The following is a 16,554-nucleotide window of genomic DNA, read 5'->3' as shown; positions in this document are numbered from 1 at the left end:
GGCTCCCTCCTCCTCCCTTCCGGTTTCTTCCTTTAACTACCCGCCGCCCCCCTCAGCCCCCAGCACTAGTCTCTCTCCACCCCCCCACCCACCCCAGCCTTTTACACACCCCTCAGCCTAGCCCTGTCCCCGCTAGGCAAACTGTGGAGTCCCTTTGCAAAATGAAAGGCTCCAGACAGCTACATGGGAGGGGACTGGGGTCTTGCTTAAAAATCGCCAACCACAACACAATTATTTTATAATTCACAGCCAAAGGAATAATCTTAGCTATTTCTTCTCCAAGAGGGGGAAAAATAATCCTAAAGAAAGCAATACAAATCTAACTAAAGCCCTCATCAAATAAAGTGCACAAAGCAGTCCAAGCTAATCCCCAGGCCCCTCTCACCTCCACGGTAACACAATCTAAGGTCATGGCTACTTTGGAACAGGCCCCCAACTACGGTAAAAATAATAACACCTTCCCATAGTAACTACAAATGTTCATTCACTTTCACTGGGTGCCAGGTACTGTGCTAAGTGCTTTGCATAAATTACCTTTTCCCCCCATCTGCCTGGAAGCTAGGTATTGATATTTAAATTTTCCAGATTAAGAATTAGGAGAGGTTGTGACCTGTTCAAGTCCCAATAGCCACAAAGTGGCAGAGCTGAGATTAGAATCCAGGTCTGACCTGACCCCCCTCTGACATACTCTAAGGAAGCCAAAACTGATTTTTTTTCTAGTATCAGCCCCAATCCCGGTACTTAACACAGTGGGTCCTGGCTCTTCCTTCCCCAGGTGGGATGCCACAAACTGGTCCACCCACCTACCCAGAATAAAGACCGGACTTCCCAGCCTAAGGCTGCTTCTCGGCCCTTCCCCTCCCTGTTGGTGGGGAGGAGGCGTGGTGAAGGCACAGTCAGGCACGGGCAGGTGTCCGGTGAATCCCCCACCCCATGCACAGCTCTGCTCCTGGGGCTGGCTCTCGGGCACCTACTCCCGCTTCAGCAGGACACCCGGCCACCGCAGCAGGTGGGAAAGGAAAAAAAAAAAAGACTGCTGGAGGCTCTTCCAAGGGGGAGGAGGCTTGCCCGGGGACGCCTTCCTGTGCCAACCTAGGGCAGAGTGACCCAGGGTTCTCAACCCAGCCAAAGGGCAAAGTCTCTCCCGGCCACACCGCAGCCGTGACCCTCCCTCTCACAAAACTCCAGGCCGGGGTTTCCCACCTGCAGGATGCTAAGGCCAAGGGAAGGGAGAAGGGAAAGAGACGGCACGGGTCTGGAACTGGACTCGGGACAGAGGTGGGAGGGAATGGAAGGGGGAGGAGACCTCATTGCCTGGCAACCGTCCCGGGGCACGTGCACGGGTGACATCATCCCCGGCCACCTCTAACACAGACCTTTGACCCCTGCGGGGCGGAGGAGGGCGGCTGGCGGAGCTTCCTGGGAAATAGCGTCAGGAATTCTGGGAACCAAAAAGGGGACGCGGGAGGGGACCCAGGCGTCCTGCCTGCTGCCCCCCAGTGCGAGTTCAGTCCCGGAGACTCGGGGCTCGCGCCTGCCTCCTGCTCCCCGCCTCCGGGGCTGACCTCCCAACCCACATTTCTGACGGGAGCCCAGACACGACACGCCCCTCGGAGATACTGTGCCTTCTCTCCCGTGGGCGAGATCTCCGGCCGGGGACGGGAGCCGGGGCAGCGGACCCCGCGGGGCTCCGTCTCCTGTCCGCGGGATCCCCCGAGTCCCAGCCGGCCGCCAGCCGGAATCTGTCTAGGTCCCCAACTCTGCCGCCCCTCCCTGCGCCGTTCCAGGGCGGAGTCTGTGGAGTTGAAACCAGGACACGGCGAGAGGAAGTTATATAACCCGGGAGAAGCGGAGAGGGGCGAGTGGATACGGGGACAGCCAGCCCGGTCGGAGCCAAGGGAGGTGCACCGCACACCGGGGCCAGCGAGAAGGAAGCGTTAGGCACTGGGGGGGGGGGGCGTTTAGTCCACATCGAGGCGCCTGGGCAGTCCGGGGCTCCCCCCACAGTGTCCCCCCTCCTTCCGCCCCCGCCCCCAGCAGCGGCAGCAGCCGGGCCCGGCGGTGAAGCCGAGCTCGGCAAGGGGCACCGGTACCCTCTCCCTTTCTCTTGGGGAAGCAACCTAAGCCGGAGCCGCGGAAGGCAGCGGCTGAGCAGATGGGGCCGGAAACCGCAGCTCCGCCCAGCCCACCTGGGAGCGTGGGGCGCCAGCTGGGGAGGGGGCGGGGGGCGGCGGGGAACAGGTAGCCGGACCCTCCCACTCGAGAGATTGGGCACTCATAGTCAAGACCTCAGGAGAAACCGGAGACGAACCGTGTCGTCCGGGTCCGGAGGGGCAGAGCAGCGCAGCTCGGGACTAGTTTGCAAACACCGATTTGGGGCTGGGGGCGGGGGAGCGCCCGACTCGCCGCGCAGGCGCAAAGGGGGGGGTGCGCTCGGGCGCGTGCGGTGGAGAGGGTGGGTGCGAGCGTGTGGGAGTGCACGTGCGGGTCCTGGGCTGCTACTGCCTCCCCTCCTCATCCTCCTCTCCTCCCCTCTTCCTGTCGCTCTACGATGCCCCCTCCCCATTGGCTGTCCGGGCCCTGATGTCAGGGACGTCTGCTGGAGCTGATTGGGCGGACGGGAGCGTTCGGGAATCCGGCTCCCGAGTCTGGCTCTCCAGTTACTCGGGCAACGGGGCAAGCAACCCCCGGGAGGCGGAGGACGGAGCCGCGCCTGTCCCTGCGCCGGCTCCGGGCTGCCCGAGTCCAGCTCTGCCGCCTGCCCGCCTGCCCGGTAGCGGGAACCAGGCGAGCTGCCCTCGGCCTGCCCGGCCCCCATTCCGTCCACCCCCACAGCAGACGGGAAGCGAATCTACGTTGCTTAGTAACCACCTCGCGCGTCCCCCTCCGGCCGTGAGAGATGGACACGGAGTCCCCAGCGCCCTCGCCACCTGTGCCCTTCGTCCTCCCGCCCACAGTTTCCTGTGCGGGGGCCTCAGCCCAGGGCGCGGGAGTGGGCTGCAGCGGCCTTTCCTGTCGCATCGCCCACCCCGCGCGCCTGCGGGCTTCGGGCGCGCGTCTCGTCCTCGCCATCTCGCGGCTAGGCTGGGGAGGTTCCCCGTGAAGGGCCCGAGCCGGGGAGTCAGGGCGGCCCTGGGGGTGGGGAGCTCGGCAAGGCGAGGCCGGGGGTGAGGGCCAGGGACCAAGGCTCCCGGCGGGGAGGTCAGGGCTGACGTTATGCACCTCATCTTGGGGAGGGACTGAAGGAAGACTTGACGGTGGCCCGGGGGCCTCAGTCACACCCCTGTCTGACCACACCGGACCTCAAAGGGCCGTCGCACTGGCCTCTCCGTGAACTCTGCCCTTCAGGCAGGACCGCCGTGCCCCCAGGGGGAATCCCAGCCCATAGGGCCTGGAGTCCTTTCAGGCCCCTCTTGACCTCCAGAACCCAAGACATCTGCCTCCACCGGGCCCCCCACTCCTGCCCGGCTCGCCCTTGGGGGACCCGGATGTCCTGAACCCCTATCTTCTTCCCAGTGCCCCTCCGGAGACCCCAACGTCCCTTCCCGGCTCTCCCCCTCCTGCGACTCTGGCGTCCCGCCCCCTTGCACGGAGATGGTTTCCCTCTTTCCAGACGCCCTCGCGGCTCCCCGTTACCTGCTTCGGGGGGGGTCCCAGGTGTTCGGGCTCCCCAAGGTCTCCCAGGGGGTCGAGCGGCCCCCCCTCTCCCAGGCCGGGGCTGGGGGGGCCGCTCCGCCCCGTGGCGCAGTTGGATTTTCCAACACAAACACCGCTCCCCCCGCTGCTCAGCCCCGCCCCCTCCCCGAGGTCCCGCCCCTCCGCCCAAGTCCCCCCCCTTCGGCCCCGCCCCGCCTTCTGCCGGTGCCGCTTGTCTCGGCGCTGGTGCCGGGTGGGATGCCCCTGCGGGGTGCCGGGTGCGGGGCGCAGGGTACGGGGTGCTCCCCCGATCCCCGCCCGACAGGCCCCGGCTCGGTTCGGATCACGCGCTCTTCCAAGTCAAGCCCCGCCCACCCACTCGAGTCCCGCCCCACGGTGTGGCCGCACTCTCTTAGGGACCCACCGCCCTGCCCATCGAGGCAAGACCACGCCCCCTGTCTCCCAAGGCCGCCCCGTTTCCTGTGCTGTTTCCCCAGTCTCGCAGCAGCTCCCCAGTAGTTTCGGGGTGGCCGGGGCTTCCGCTCTCCCTGACCCCACCATCCCGTTGAAAGACGCAGAGCTGTGGTCGCTGCTGTTTGCACCGAGCTCTGGTGCCATCTCTTCCAACCTTTATGGCTGAGCACAGCGGTGGCCCCCGGGGCCCCTCACCCGCCAAACCGGCCACGGCCCATGCCCCGGTGAGGTCCAGCCCCAGCTGCTGGAGTCGCCGGCTCTCTCTTGCGGGGAGAGGAGGCGGGGGGCCGCCTCAGTTGTCTAGGCTCATGAGCAGAGCAGTGCCCCTCTTGATCCAGTGATCCGAGGACATGGCTCCAGACCGGAGGTCGATGCCGATGACGAAGGACGCTCGGTCGGAGCTGCCCGCTCGGTTGGGATAGTAATAGCAAGGGCAGGAGTACATGCCTGGGGGAGGCAGAAGAGCAGGAGTCAGGCCCCAGGGGCTTCTGGGAGAGCAGGACAGGGGCAGGTGTGCAGGGCTGGGGCAGAGAGTGAGTTAGGATCCAATGGGGTGGGGGTAGGGGCGGGCAGTCCCACCCTTGGCACTCTTCTTGCGGCTCTCTGCTGGCCGGAAGTGGATGGTGGGCATGAGGCAGACCAGTTGCATGGGCTCGGCCTCCACCAAGCAGGAGTTCTTCCGATCCCAGCCGGCACCTTCCAGGTACAGACCACGAACCCAGGCACCGTCCTGAGGGGCAGGTGGGAGACTTGTCGCCTCTCTGCTCCCCTCTCGTCCAGTTACTTGCCACTTTGGCCTCCCAGCACCCTCCATTGCCCAGGGCCCCTGGCACATCCGGCTCCCACCTTGGGTGGGTACACGAGATTGCTGTCGTCCACGGTGGAGACGATGAACTCCCAGGAGAGGCTGTCCACTGAAATCTAGGGTGTGGTGTGAGCGTGAGGAAGGGCCCCGGAGCCCACAGCCGGTGCCCATCCCCGGCATCCGCGCCCCTCCCACGGGCCATGCGGCTCACGTTGTTTTGACGAGCTGAGGCCTGCAGCACAGCGGTGAGGAAGCCCGTGGGAAAGGTGAAGCCGGAGAGCCAGAAGATCACCGGCGGCCGGGCGCGGCTAGCCCACGTCTCAAACTGCTCCACGCGCATGGCCAGGTCCCGGGTCCACGAGGCCAAGGGCTTTTGTGAGGGATACGCCTGGGGGAGGAGGCACTCTGTTCACCATGCATTGACATGCTTGTTCGGAGGGCCTGGAGCAGCTGCAGGAAGACTGTGTGGTGTCAGCCCCTGTTCTCCAACAGCAGTTGGGCAAAGCTCTTTCAAAGCCAGCTCCCACAAGACAGGCGTGAAGCGATGGCTATTTATTAAAAACAGACAGGGTAAGCACCCATTATCTGAAACGCCTGGGGCCAGACATGCTGCAGATTCTGGAGTTTTTGAGAATTTGGGAATCCCTGCGTAGACTTTGCAGTTGCGCATCCCTAATCTGAAAATCTGCTCCAAAACTCAGAATTTTTTTTTTTTTTTTGAGGATCATGTTGACACTGAAAAGGTTTCCAATTCTGGTGTTTTTGGGGTCAGGGTTTGCGTCTAGGGGTGCTCAGTGTGGAAGATTAACCAGGTATCACTCGGGAACCATCCTCCTGGTGTCCTGCACTGTTGAAACACCCGAGTAGGTCTGTGTGTTAAGAAATGGTGCAGTCGGCCAGCGAGTGGCAAAGCCAGCTTTCAACCTTGAACCTGTCTGGCTTTGAAGTCCAGGCTCTCTGCCCTTTGCCCTGTGCCTTCCTAGCTCCCAGGAGATCTGGGGTGGGGAGGGGGAGCTCAGTGTCACGGGAGGGGCACCAGCGGTGTACTCTTGCCTTTCCCCAGAGCGGAGGCACGTGGGCATCAAAGATGCAGTTGAAAATCTCTTCCAGGCTTGTCGACATGACGATGAGGCCCTGGATGCCTTTCTCTAGGTCTGTCAGTGAGAGGCTGAGCGGGAGGAGGTGGGAGTGTTAGACAGGGAGCCCGGCAGGTACGTCCTGCCCCTCCGCAGAGCCGCCCGCCCGGCGTCTCACAGGATGGTCTCCATCAGCTTGTTGTATCTCTGGATCTCCTGCAGGAGGACCACGTTGAGCGGGGAGGGGTCGAGAGCCAGCAGCTTGCGGGTCCCCTCGTAGTCGATCATTTCGGGGATCTTCTGTTTCACGTCGGCAGCCAGCTCAAGCACCTGAGGAGGCAGGAGCCAAGAGCGTCGGCCCTCCCCGCCCCACGGCTTCCCCGGCCCGGCCTCTGTCTTGCCCCTACCTTCTCTTCCCGGCTCTGGCCTCCGGCCCTGGTGGGTGTAACCTGGGGTTGCAGGGAAAGCAGAGTGTCAAAGAGAGTCCGCGCCTCGGTGATCTGGGAGGCCACGTCGGCGTTGGGGTGCTGGCCAAAGGCCTCCGGGGGGTCCATGCTCGGCAACAAGCTGATGTATTCCTTGTAGGAGGCCAGGCTGCCATCCTTGGGGATGAAGTAGGTCTCCAGCACCGACAGCCTGGGGAGCCGGCATCGTCACCGCCACGTCCTCCTGCCAACCCCACGTCCCGCCCCAGGTCCCGCCTCCGGCTCTGTCTGTGCTCCCCACCCCCTCACCGGTAGGAGGGAGTTGACAGAGCCTGCTCAGAGAAGTAGTCATTGATGTAGGTGGTGAGCAGGCGCCGGTCCCAGTCATCCGTGATGTGGCCGCCGTAGTTGATGCCAGCGATGAGGTACTTGAGTGCGTCCCAGGGCGTCTCCTCGTACTCATCCAAATAGAGGCTCAGCAAGTTCTCCGACACCTGTGGGGCGGTGCCAACCCACACCCCCCGCCCACAGTCAGGCACAGGCTGTCTGCCAGCGGCTTTGCGGGAGCAGGACCAGGACGGGAGAGAGGACTGGGCCCAGGGACCCCTGCGGAGCACCAACCTCAAAGTCGGAGTCATTGAAGCCGTAGACGATGTTCCAGCCGAGCTGCAGGAACTTCTTGCGCTCCAGTAACACGGAGTGGAAGAAGCAGAGTGCAAACAGCAGCTTCTTGTATTTGGCGGGTTTGGAGCAGCGGGAAAACTGGAATTCTGACATCAGCTGGTAAAGTCTTGTCATGTTGGCCTTTAGGCCCTGGGGACAATGGAGTTCAAGAGCTCATGAGCATGACAATGAACGTCCTGCTCGTTAACATCATTAACATCCCCATGTACGGCTGTGGAGGTTGTTCACTGCACAGAGGCACTGGCTGAAGAGCTGAGCGGAAGCGGAGGTCCGGGGCCTCACCTGTGCGCCCAAGTGTGTGCTCATTCCCAAGGCCGGGTGCCCCTCTCTAAGGTACACACAGGTGACGGTGAGCGGCAGGCCTACCTGCTCGTTCCACACTTTTGATCCCCTCAGCCATAATGCTCTTCTTCTAATTCTCTTTTTTTTTTTTAAGATTTATTTATTTATTTAAAAGAGCCACAGAGAGACAGAGGCAGAGAGAGAGAGAGAGAGAGGTCTTCCATCCACTGGTTCACTCCCCAGATGGCCACAAAAGCCGGAGCTGCGATGATCCAAAGCCAGGAGCTAGAAGCTTCTTCCAGGTCTCCCACATGGGTGCAGGGGCCCAAGGACTTGGGCCATCTTCTACTGCTTTCCCAGGCCATAGCAGAGAGCTGGATAGGAAGTGGAGCAGCCAGGTCTCGAACCAATGCCCATATGGGATGCCGGCACTGCAGGCAGTGGCTTTATTTACTATGCCATAGCACTGGCCCCTCTTCTTCTTTTTTTTTTTTTTTAAGATGTATTTATTCAGGAGTTGGCGCTGTGGTATAGTAGGTAAAGCTGTTGCCTGCAGTGCTGGCATGGTCCCATATGAGCGTTCGTTCAAGTCCCAGCTGCTCCACTTCCCGATCCAGCTCTCTGCTATGGCCTGGGAAAACAATAGAAGATGGCTCGAATCCTTGGGCCCCTGCATCCTCATGGGAAGACCCAGAGGAAGCTCCTGGCTTCAGATTGGCGCAGCTCCGGCCATTGTGGCCAATTGGGGAATGAACGAGCAGATGGAAGACCTCTTTCTCTCTCTCTCTCTCTGCCTCTCCTTCTCTCTCTGTGTAATTCTTTCAAGTAAATAAATAAATCTTTAAAAAAAGATGTATTTATTTGAAAGGCAGAAAGACAGGTGGGAAGAGGAGGAGATGAGAGAGAGAGAGAGAGAGAGAGAGAGAGAGAGAGATCTTCATTCACTGGTTCACTCCTCAAGTGCCCACAACAGCCAAGGCTGGGCCAGGCCAAAGCTAGAAGCCAGGAACTCCCTCTAGATCTCCCACATGGGTGGCAGGGACCCAAGGACTTGAGCCATCATCAGCTACTTTCCCAGGCGCATTAGCAGGAAACTGGTCAGAATCAGAGGAGCTGGGACGGGAGCTGGCACTCTGATATGGATGCCAGTGTGCCAGGTGGAGGCTTGACTGTCTCCGGGCCTCAGCCTGGCCCAGCCCTAGCTGCTCTGGACATTTGAGGACTGAACCAGCAGATAGAAGAACTCTCTCCCTCTCTGTGTGTCATTCTTTCAAATAAAAATAAGTAAGATGTATGTTGAGGAACAAGAAAAGGCCAAAATACGGGCTGGCATTGTAGCTCAGCTTGTTAAGCCACTGCCTGCGATGCCGGCATCCTCTGTGGGCGCTGGTTTGAGTCCCGGTGGCTCCGCTTCTGATCCAGCTCCCTCTAATGGCCTGGGAAAGCAGCAGAGGATGGCCCAACTGCTTGGGTCCTGCCACGCATGTGAGAGGCCCCAGTGGAGTTTCAGGCTTCTGGCTTCATTCAGTCTGGCCCAGGTTGGCCATAGCGGCTGTCTGGGGAGTAAACCAGTGGATGGAAGGTTCTCTGTGTATAACTCTGCCTTTCCTTTCCCTTCCTTCCTTCCTTCCTTCCTTCCTTCCTTCCTTCCTTCCTTCCTTCCTCCTTCCCTCCCTCTCTTTCTCTTTTTCTCTCTTTCTCTCTCTCTCTCTCTCTCTCGTCTTTACAGGCAGAGTGGACAGTGAGAGAGAGAGACAGAGAGAAAGGTCTTCCTTTTTGCCATTGGTTCACCCTCCAATGGCCGCGCTGATCCGAAGCCAGGAGCCAGGTGCTTCTTCCTGGTCTCCCATGCGGGTGCAGGGCCCAAGCACTTGGGCCATCCTCCACTGCCCTCCTGGGCCACAGCAGAGAGCTGGCCTGGGAGGGGAGCAACCAACCGCGACAGAATCTGGCGCCCCAACCGGGACTAGAACCCGGTGTGCCGGCGCCGCAGGCGGAGGATTAGCCTAGTGAGCTGTGGCAACAGCCACTCTGCCTTTCAAATAAATGAAACCACTGGGGTCCCTGCAGCCATGTGACGACCTGGATTGAGCTTCCCAGCTTCTGGCTTCCACCTGGCCCAGTCCTGACTGTTGCAGGCATATGAGGACTGTGACGGGAGATGGGAGATTTCTCTCTCTCTCTTTTTCTCTCCCTGCCTCCCTCTCTCATAAATGGAAAAAAAAAAAGAGTACAGAATACTTTTGTCATCAAATGGTAAGTAAAAATCAACTTCAAACTATTTTACTTATTCAAGAATGTGTTTTTACTTGAACAAGGCCAACAGACAGATCTCCCGTTTGCTGGTGAGTGGCAGGGACTGAACAACTTGAGCTGTTAGCGCTTCCTTCCAGGTGTGTGTTAGCAGGAAGCTGGAGCTCAAACTCAGGCACCCCAGTGTGGGCTGCAGGGATCCCACACACCTGTGCCTGACAGAGTATGAACCCGGGTTGCCGCTAACGGAAGTGAGATGAGGGGCTAAGCCGTGAGGAAGCAGCTACTGGGTCTGAGCGTGTGCCCGAGGGCAAGGAAGAAATGCTTCGTCATTGGGAGGTCGTTCTGACCGGGAGAGGAGCCGGCGGTGAAATCACGAAGAGGACAGTTTCCCTGTGAACTTGTGAAAGGAGGAATGAGAAGAGCTGAGGCCGGGCCTAAGTCCGGAGATGCGGCCGCAGGTGAAAAGGACAGGGAACACGGAGGCGAGACAGGGACGTGGTCAGGGGAGCCAGTGTCAGGGACAGCAGCTGCCGCAGCTGCTGATGGGGGGAGCAGGAAGACCAGGGTCCACGCATGCATCCAGGCTGTCCTTACCTGTGAGTGCCTGCTACCTACATGTACCAGTCCCCATGCCTTAACAGGGTGAGCAGAGGGGACTTGGCTGTCTACTAAGAGCAATGCAAAAGGGGCTGGCACTGTGGTTTAGTGGGTTAAGTCAACTGAGCGCCAGTTCAAGTCCTGGCTGCTCCACTTCCAATCCAGCTCCCTGCTAATGCGCCTGGGAAAGCAGTGGAAGATGGTCTAAAAGTGCTTGGGCCCTAGCACCCACATGGGAGACCCAGTTGCAGTTCTTGGCTCCTGGCTTCAGCCTGGCCCAGCCCTGGCTGTTGTGGCCATTTGGGGAGTGAACCAGCAGATGGAAGATCTGTCTCTCCTCCTCTCTTTGTAACTCTGCCTTTCAAATAAATAATTTTTTTTTTGAAAGAGCAACAAAACGTGAGCGGGGTGTCATTACATGAGCAGATTTTAAGTAGTTGGTGTGATTAGATTCAGAGGTGACCCTGCTGACACTGGAGATAAAGATGTCAACAGAGTTGAAGGGGAGGAAGGAGAGAGAGGCCAGAAGTCCTGGGCAGTGTGATGTTGGGAGGGGAACGTGAGGAGGTGCTGGGGAGCAAGAAGCAGGACCTGGGAACCCGGCTTCTGGCTCCGGGATGCCTCTCTAATCTCTCTGTGCCTCAGTTTCCTCTCTGTAAAATGGGGATAGTAGCATGTATTTGTCATGTGTGTTAAGTGACTTGATAAATGCAAGGAACTGGGAATGGATACAGCTACCACCTTCTAGGATTTGGGCACAAAGAAGAAATGGGTGGGATTTTGTCCCAGAGGGCATTGGAATCAAACAAAGAAGTGCAGGCCGCTGTCTGGAGCTAGAGGGAGAAAGCTAGCCCAGATGACCAGTGGCTGCTGGCTCTCTTCGGCCCCCATACCTTTGGTGGCTCTGTGGTCATCTTGATGCTGGCCTGCAAGATTGAGATGGGGAAGTCTGGGTGGGGGCTGGAGCTGAGCCACAGGCGGAAGGAGGGGTGAGGGTCCTCCACCTGCAGCTGCTCCACCAGCTTGTCCAGGTTAGGCATCCAAGACAGTGACAGGTGGCAGTTTGCCAGGAACACCCAGTGTCCTGCAAGGAGACACGCGGGTTGGTGGAGTAATCGCCTCAGCTCCTCTTATCCCCGTGTGTCCCAGCGGGCAGTGAGGAAGGCAGGGGCGGTGTCCCCTGCTTGGGGCCACTCCTGGGGCCTTCCGGGCAAGTGAGAGCTGCCCTTCCGAGCTGTGCTTGAGGTTGGAGGTCCCGGCGAGGGCTGAGGGCAGGGGTGAAAGAACCGGGTGGACACTGACCCTGAGTCACACCGTCTCGGAGGAGCCGGGCAGCGATGGGGGCTTGGCCCTGGCCCAGGGACAAGGCGTGGAAGCGCTGGGCCATGCCTGTGTGCTCTGCCAGCTGCAGCAGGGCGCCGGTGGGGTCCACGCCCGGGGACAGGATGAACACGAGCGGGGAGCGTGGGGTTGAATCCTCCATCACCTGCCGGAAGCACAGGCGTGTCAGGCGGAGGGCCTCGGAGCCCACGCCAGAGAGGGAGGAGGCTGTACGGAGGGAGCGAGCAAGGCGGGGGGGGGGGGGGGGATGCAGAGCCACTGACCAGCTTCATGTTTAGCACCGGGGGCTCAACGAAGCGGGAGCCTAGGTTGGAGACGATGAAGGAGGTGACGCAGAAGGCCACCCGGTCCTGGCGCAGGGAGCGAACGATCAGCATGCGCTGCATCTCGTTGCAGGCGTTTTCCCACTCGCCTGGGGACGGGCGGAGAGTGAGCCCGCAGGCCGGGGAAGGCAGGTGCACCGGCCACCGGCCGAGGAGAGGGCAGGCGCTGAGGGGAGGCAAGGAGGAGAGAGGAGGGAGCCCGGCTACCTGGCAGCATGGCCTTCTCGGGGGCAGCGTTGGTGTACCACAGGTGCCAGTCCCGCGGGTACTGCTCAAAGGAGTTCATGAGCCCGTGGAAGTTGGTCAGTTTGTCCAGCTCTGTGATGTTATCCCAGTAGGCATCTGCAAGCCAGCTCGTACACGGGTTATCCATTTGGCCTTCCCGATCCAGGACCTTGTGGGGAAGGAGAGAGGAGAGAGGGGTTGGCTGGGAACAGCTCCGAGTTGTCCCTGGCCGGCGCTGTGGCACAGCAGGTGAAGCTGCGGCTTGTGATACCGGCATCCCGTGGCGGGGGGGGGGGGGGGGGTTCCCGTTTGAGTCATGACTGCCCCGCTTCTGCTTTTTCTTCTCTTTTCACTGTTTATTTATTTATTTGAAAGCCAGAGTTAGAGCGAGCGTGAGAACGACAGCGAGAGTGAGAGTGAGAAAGAAAGAATCTTCCGCCTGCTAGTTCACTCCCCAAATGGCCACAATGGCCAGGGCTGGGCCAGGCCAAAGCCAGGAACCTGGAACTTGAACTTGAGCTCATGAGGGAAGCCAGTGTCACAGGGGGTGGCTTGACCCGCTGCACCACAAGAATGGAATTCCCGGCTCCTGGCTTTAGCCTGCCCAGGCCTGTGGCAGTTATCTGAGGAGTGAACCAGTGGATGGAAGGTCTCTCTCTGTCACTCTGGCTCTCCCTCTATCACTCTGCCTTGCAAGTAAATATTTTTTATTTATTTATTTTTAGAAACCGGTGTTCATTTCCCATCAACCTCTTCTCCACTTTTGCTCCAGAGCCCGTGAAGAGCAGCTTCAGAGTGGTGTTCCCACTCCGTGGCCTGAGCAGTGGGAGCTGTGGCCCAGGCTCCAGTGGGGAACAGCTGAGTAGGCACGGAGGGTGCGTGCACGGACCAGTCTGTGACCTCAGGGTGAGCAGCAGGGCCGTCCCTCCCCCCGAAACTCCTCTTCGGTCACAGCTTTTTCAGCGGCGGCCTGCTCTTCTCTTTCGATCTCTTCAGGGTCTCTGTAGAAGGGGAGACCAGGCAGGAACTCCTACAGGTGTTCACGGGAGACGGCACCACGCATGCGCAGAACCTCGGGGGCCAGCATCTACATCAGACCCACTGGGTGGGCTCCCTCATTGTGGCATGGATGGCCATGTCGCAGGCAGGTTCACCTAAGACGCCTCTGCGAGAGGCTGGTGGGCAGCCCTGGGGTCAGCGAAGGTTCCAGGCGCAAAGCGGCCAGCGAGAGGAGCAGCAACCTTCAGCCCAGCCCTCCAGCCAGTGTTCCTGGAGGACACCGCACGGACATCAGCAGGGTTTCCAAGGGCAACCATGGCACGAGCCGCCCATGGAGGCTTCTCCCAGGTCCCCTTCAGATGGACGATGTAGATGCCATCCGTTTCCCTTTCTTGATGCACTGCTCCATGTGGAAGTCAAGGTGGATGCCACCCAGGCGGGCCCCTGCTGCCAGGAACCTGAGGACACCCCCTCCTTCATCGGCAGGACAACAAGTGCTCTGGACATCATGACAGCCATACGGACCCTTTGCCGGGTAGTGCACAAAGGCGTAAGTCTTTTTTTTAAGTCATATTTCCCTTTTTATTTTATTATTATTTTTTTTTACTGAGAGTGAAAATTCCATGATAGGTCTTACAGGAAACAGAATGAAGAGTCGAATCCAGGAACCCAGGCTGGGTGAGAACTCACCTTTTGCAGGGTACTACCCTGCGATGGTACAGCTCAAATTTAGGAAGCTGGCGCCCTCTGGTGGCTGCTGTGTAATAACGTCTCCAACCATAAGAATTTCAATTGGTAGCCTCTCCCTTCAGGGAAGTACAAGCTCTTCATCCATCCGTCCATCCACCCATCCACCCATCCATTCCTCCTCATTCCTTAGAACAACGTCTACTGCCAGCCAGTGATTTGTTTAAAGCAGTTGGGATGCATCACTGAACTAAAAGGACAAATCTCTCTGCCCTTGAGAAGCTGATCTTTCCACCATGGGATTATGGACCCATGGACAGATTATGAACCAAACACATAACAAATAGGCAGATTGTCTGGCACGCTGGGGATGGCAGTGCCACGGGACAGCAGGATGAGCTGGAGGGTAAGGGGGGGTTGGGAGTGCTGGGGTATTCTGAAGTGTTAAGATGAGGGTCTGCTGCAGGAGAGGTTTGAATTCCAGAGAGGGACCAAAGTGCACAGCTTGGGGGGGGGGGGTCGTCTCCCAGCAGAAGGTGCAGCCAACGCCGAGGCCCTGGGGGCTGGGCAGTGGGGGACAACATCACTGAGGGCATCCCGCCAAAGCGGTGTCCACGTCAAAAGGACCTCCCTGGGGGCGGCCGTGCGGCCTTGGGGTCAAGATGCCCGCATGCTCTATCAGAGTGCCTGGCCCCAGCTCTCAGTTCTGGCTCCCTGCTGATGCAGACCCTGGGAGGCAGCAGGTGACAGCTCAAGTGGTTGGGTCCTTGTCACCCTCATGGGAGACCTGGATGGAGTTCCCAGGACCCAGCCATCTCTCGGGCATCTGGGGAGTGAACCAGTGGGTGGGAGCTCTGTCTGTCAGTCTGATTGTCTGTCTCTGTCTCTTTGACTCTCAAAAAAAAAAAAAAAAAAGAAAGAAACAAACAAACACAGGACAAAAAGGATCTGAGTACTGTGTTGAAGTTTGGGGTGGGACTGGGGACGTTGGGAGGCTGAAGTGGGAGTGGCAAAGGGAGGGGAGCTGCTGCCGGGAGGTGGGGATGGCCTGGCCCCCGGGTTGGCTGACGGCCTTCAGGGCTCACTTGAGGTTCACGGTCGTGGATTGAAAGTGAGTTCAGTGTGGGTGTGTTTTTCTACAGCCACATTCAGCTGCGTGGGCCACAGGGGGACAGGGGAAGGAAGGGCTGGGTCCAGCCAGGGCACTGGTTTTGCCAAGTGAAAGGAGATGCGTGGCAGGTCACCCCTCTGGCCCTGGGAGCTCGGCAGGCACCTGCTCCCGGTGTGGTTTTTCTCAGCTCACTCACCAAAGCCTCGGGCCTGACCCTCTGGGCCGAGGGTCTTCACCACACAGCCTTGACCCCGCCCCAAGGCCGGGAGGCGCCCTGTGCCCCACTCACCACACCCCCGCGGAGAAAGAAGTTGTACTCGTCCATGTTGAGCTTGCCCGAAGTCTCCAGGATTTTGGCACACATGTGGAAACTGAACAGTAGCTTGTGGCGCTCGAAAAGGGTGCGGCAGGTGTACCTGGGGGTGGGGGGAGGCGGGGCACTCATACTCAGGGAGGGGGACCCTTCGGTGACAGGCCTCATGGAGAAAAAGGGCTCGGTACAGCATGGAATCCAAACCTCACGGGGAAACAGCCCGGGACGAGGCTGGAGAGGAGCCGGGATTTTTCCCAGACTACTCCCCCTGCTACCCCGCCAGGCCCCCAGCTGAGCCCTGAGGACACTGACAGGAGGGGGTGGGGGTGGCGGCCCTGGAGCGTGACACAGGGACCTCCAGAGCATCAGTTAGCGTAGACCTGATGAACCGCCCGAGGGGCGAGAGCACAGCGCCCCCGACCCCGGGTTGGGCTCACAGCGGCAGCAGAAGCAGAGAGAGAAGAGGGCGGTGCACAGAACAGGCTGAGGCGGGGCGGGGGACACCAGGGACTTTGAGGCCTGCAGCGAGGACAGGGTCTGACTTAGAGGGGCGAGGGGAGAGGCAGGACGCTGGGCCTGTTGGAGGTTGGGGGTGGAAGGCCATGGAGGCCTGCACTGCCGTCCTGGGCGGGGCGGAGGGCAGGGGGAGCATGCGTGGCACTTTACACAGACTCATGAGCAGAACCTGCCCCCCTCTGGGACAACCTCGTGTCTGGCGTGGGTGCCTGGGGGGTGGGCGTCGGCGCCATCCAGGGGCGCGCACCCTGAAGGAAGAGGGAAGACCAGGAGCTTGGCCTGCAGCAAGTGGAATTCAAGGGGCTGCCTGTGGGCTGCCCAGGTCGAGAAGGCAAGCGCCTCGCTGCTCCGAGGGGGAATCCCCAGACCGGGAGCAGTCCCTGGGGCTTGTTAGAGATGCAAGGTCTTGGGCCCCTCCCCAGACCCCCTGGATCCCAACCAGTGCCTGAACAAGGCCCCACCCCCACTCCACCCCAACCACCCCGTGCCCACCCACACCAAGAAGAACTGCTGCAGGGCACAGCTCATGGCCAAGGCCGGCGTTCCAGGGGCGGCTGCAGACCTGTAGACGGCGTAGGTGTGGTAGTCGTTGAGGTAGTCTATGCGGTCCTCCAGTTTGTTGCTACGGTGGCTCTTGTCTATGCTGAGCACAAAAAGGCTGATGTAGGCGTCCAGCGAGAACTGGTACATGGGGTCGATGTGGCCCATGTCATTGAGCACGAAGAACAGCACGGACGCCCGCTGGGCACACGGACGGTAAGCCTGCGGACGGACGGGCAGTCAGGGCCGCCCCCGGGGGGGCGT

The 16,554-nt window shown here is 59.9% G+C and overlaps 1 protein-coding gene across 2 annotated transcripts in view; it reads right to left on the bottom strand.

The window, feature by feature from the left end:
- Window positions 1–4,334: 4,334 nt before the first annotated feature.
- DNAH2 (dynein axonemal heavy chain 2) overlaps window positions 4,335–16,554 on the bottom strand; it is a 117,208-nt gene continuing 104,988 nt past the window's right edge. For both annotated transcript variants that reach the window (XM_062216438.1, XM_062216439.1), the window contains 15 exons: window positions 16,313–16,512; window positions 15,211–15,337; window positions 12,107–12,293; window positions 11,840–11,988; window positions 11,538–11,721; window positions 11,129–11,319; window positions 7,038–7,229; window positions 6,726–6,910; window positions 6,399–6,627; window positions 6,170–6,321; window positions 5,969–6,083; window positions 5,127–5,303; window positions 4,957–5,031; window positions 4,690–4,840; window positions 4,335–4,557 (listed from right to left, as the gene is read on the bottom strand). In XM_062216438.1, the coding sequence (XP_062072422.1) occupies window positions 4,403–4,557; window positions 4,690–4,840; window positions 4,957–5,031; window positions 5,127–5,303; window positions 5,969–6,083; window positions 6,170–6,321; window positions 6,399–6,627; window positions 6,726–6,910; window positions 7,038–7,229; window positions 11,129–11,319; window positions 11,538–11,721; window positions 11,840–11,988; window positions 12,107–12,293; window positions 15,211–15,337; window positions 16,313–16,512 (2,469 nt within the window). In that variant the 3' untranslated portion in view covers window positions 4,335–4,402. The remainder of the gene's footprint in view (window positions 4,558–4,689; window positions 4,841–4,956; window positions 5,032–5,126; window positions 5,304–5,968; window positions 6,084–6,169; window positions 6,322–6,398; window positions 6,628–6,725; window positions 6,911–7,037; window positions 7,230–11,128; window positions 11,320–11,537; window positions 11,722–11,839; window positions 11,989–12,106; window positions 12,294–15,210; window positions 15,338–16,312; window positions 16,513–16,554) is intronic.

Source organism: Lepus europaeus, chromosome 18 (assembly GCF_033115175.1).
Source record: "Lepus europaeus isolate LE1 chromosome 18, mLepTim1.pri, whole genome shotgun sequence".
NCBI lineage: Eukaryota > Metazoa > Chordata > Mammalia > Lagomorpha > Leporidae > Lepus > Lepus europaeus.
The sequence above is the reverse complement of the archived record's forward strand: the minus strand, read 5'-3'. Positions and strand labels throughout refer to the sequence as shown.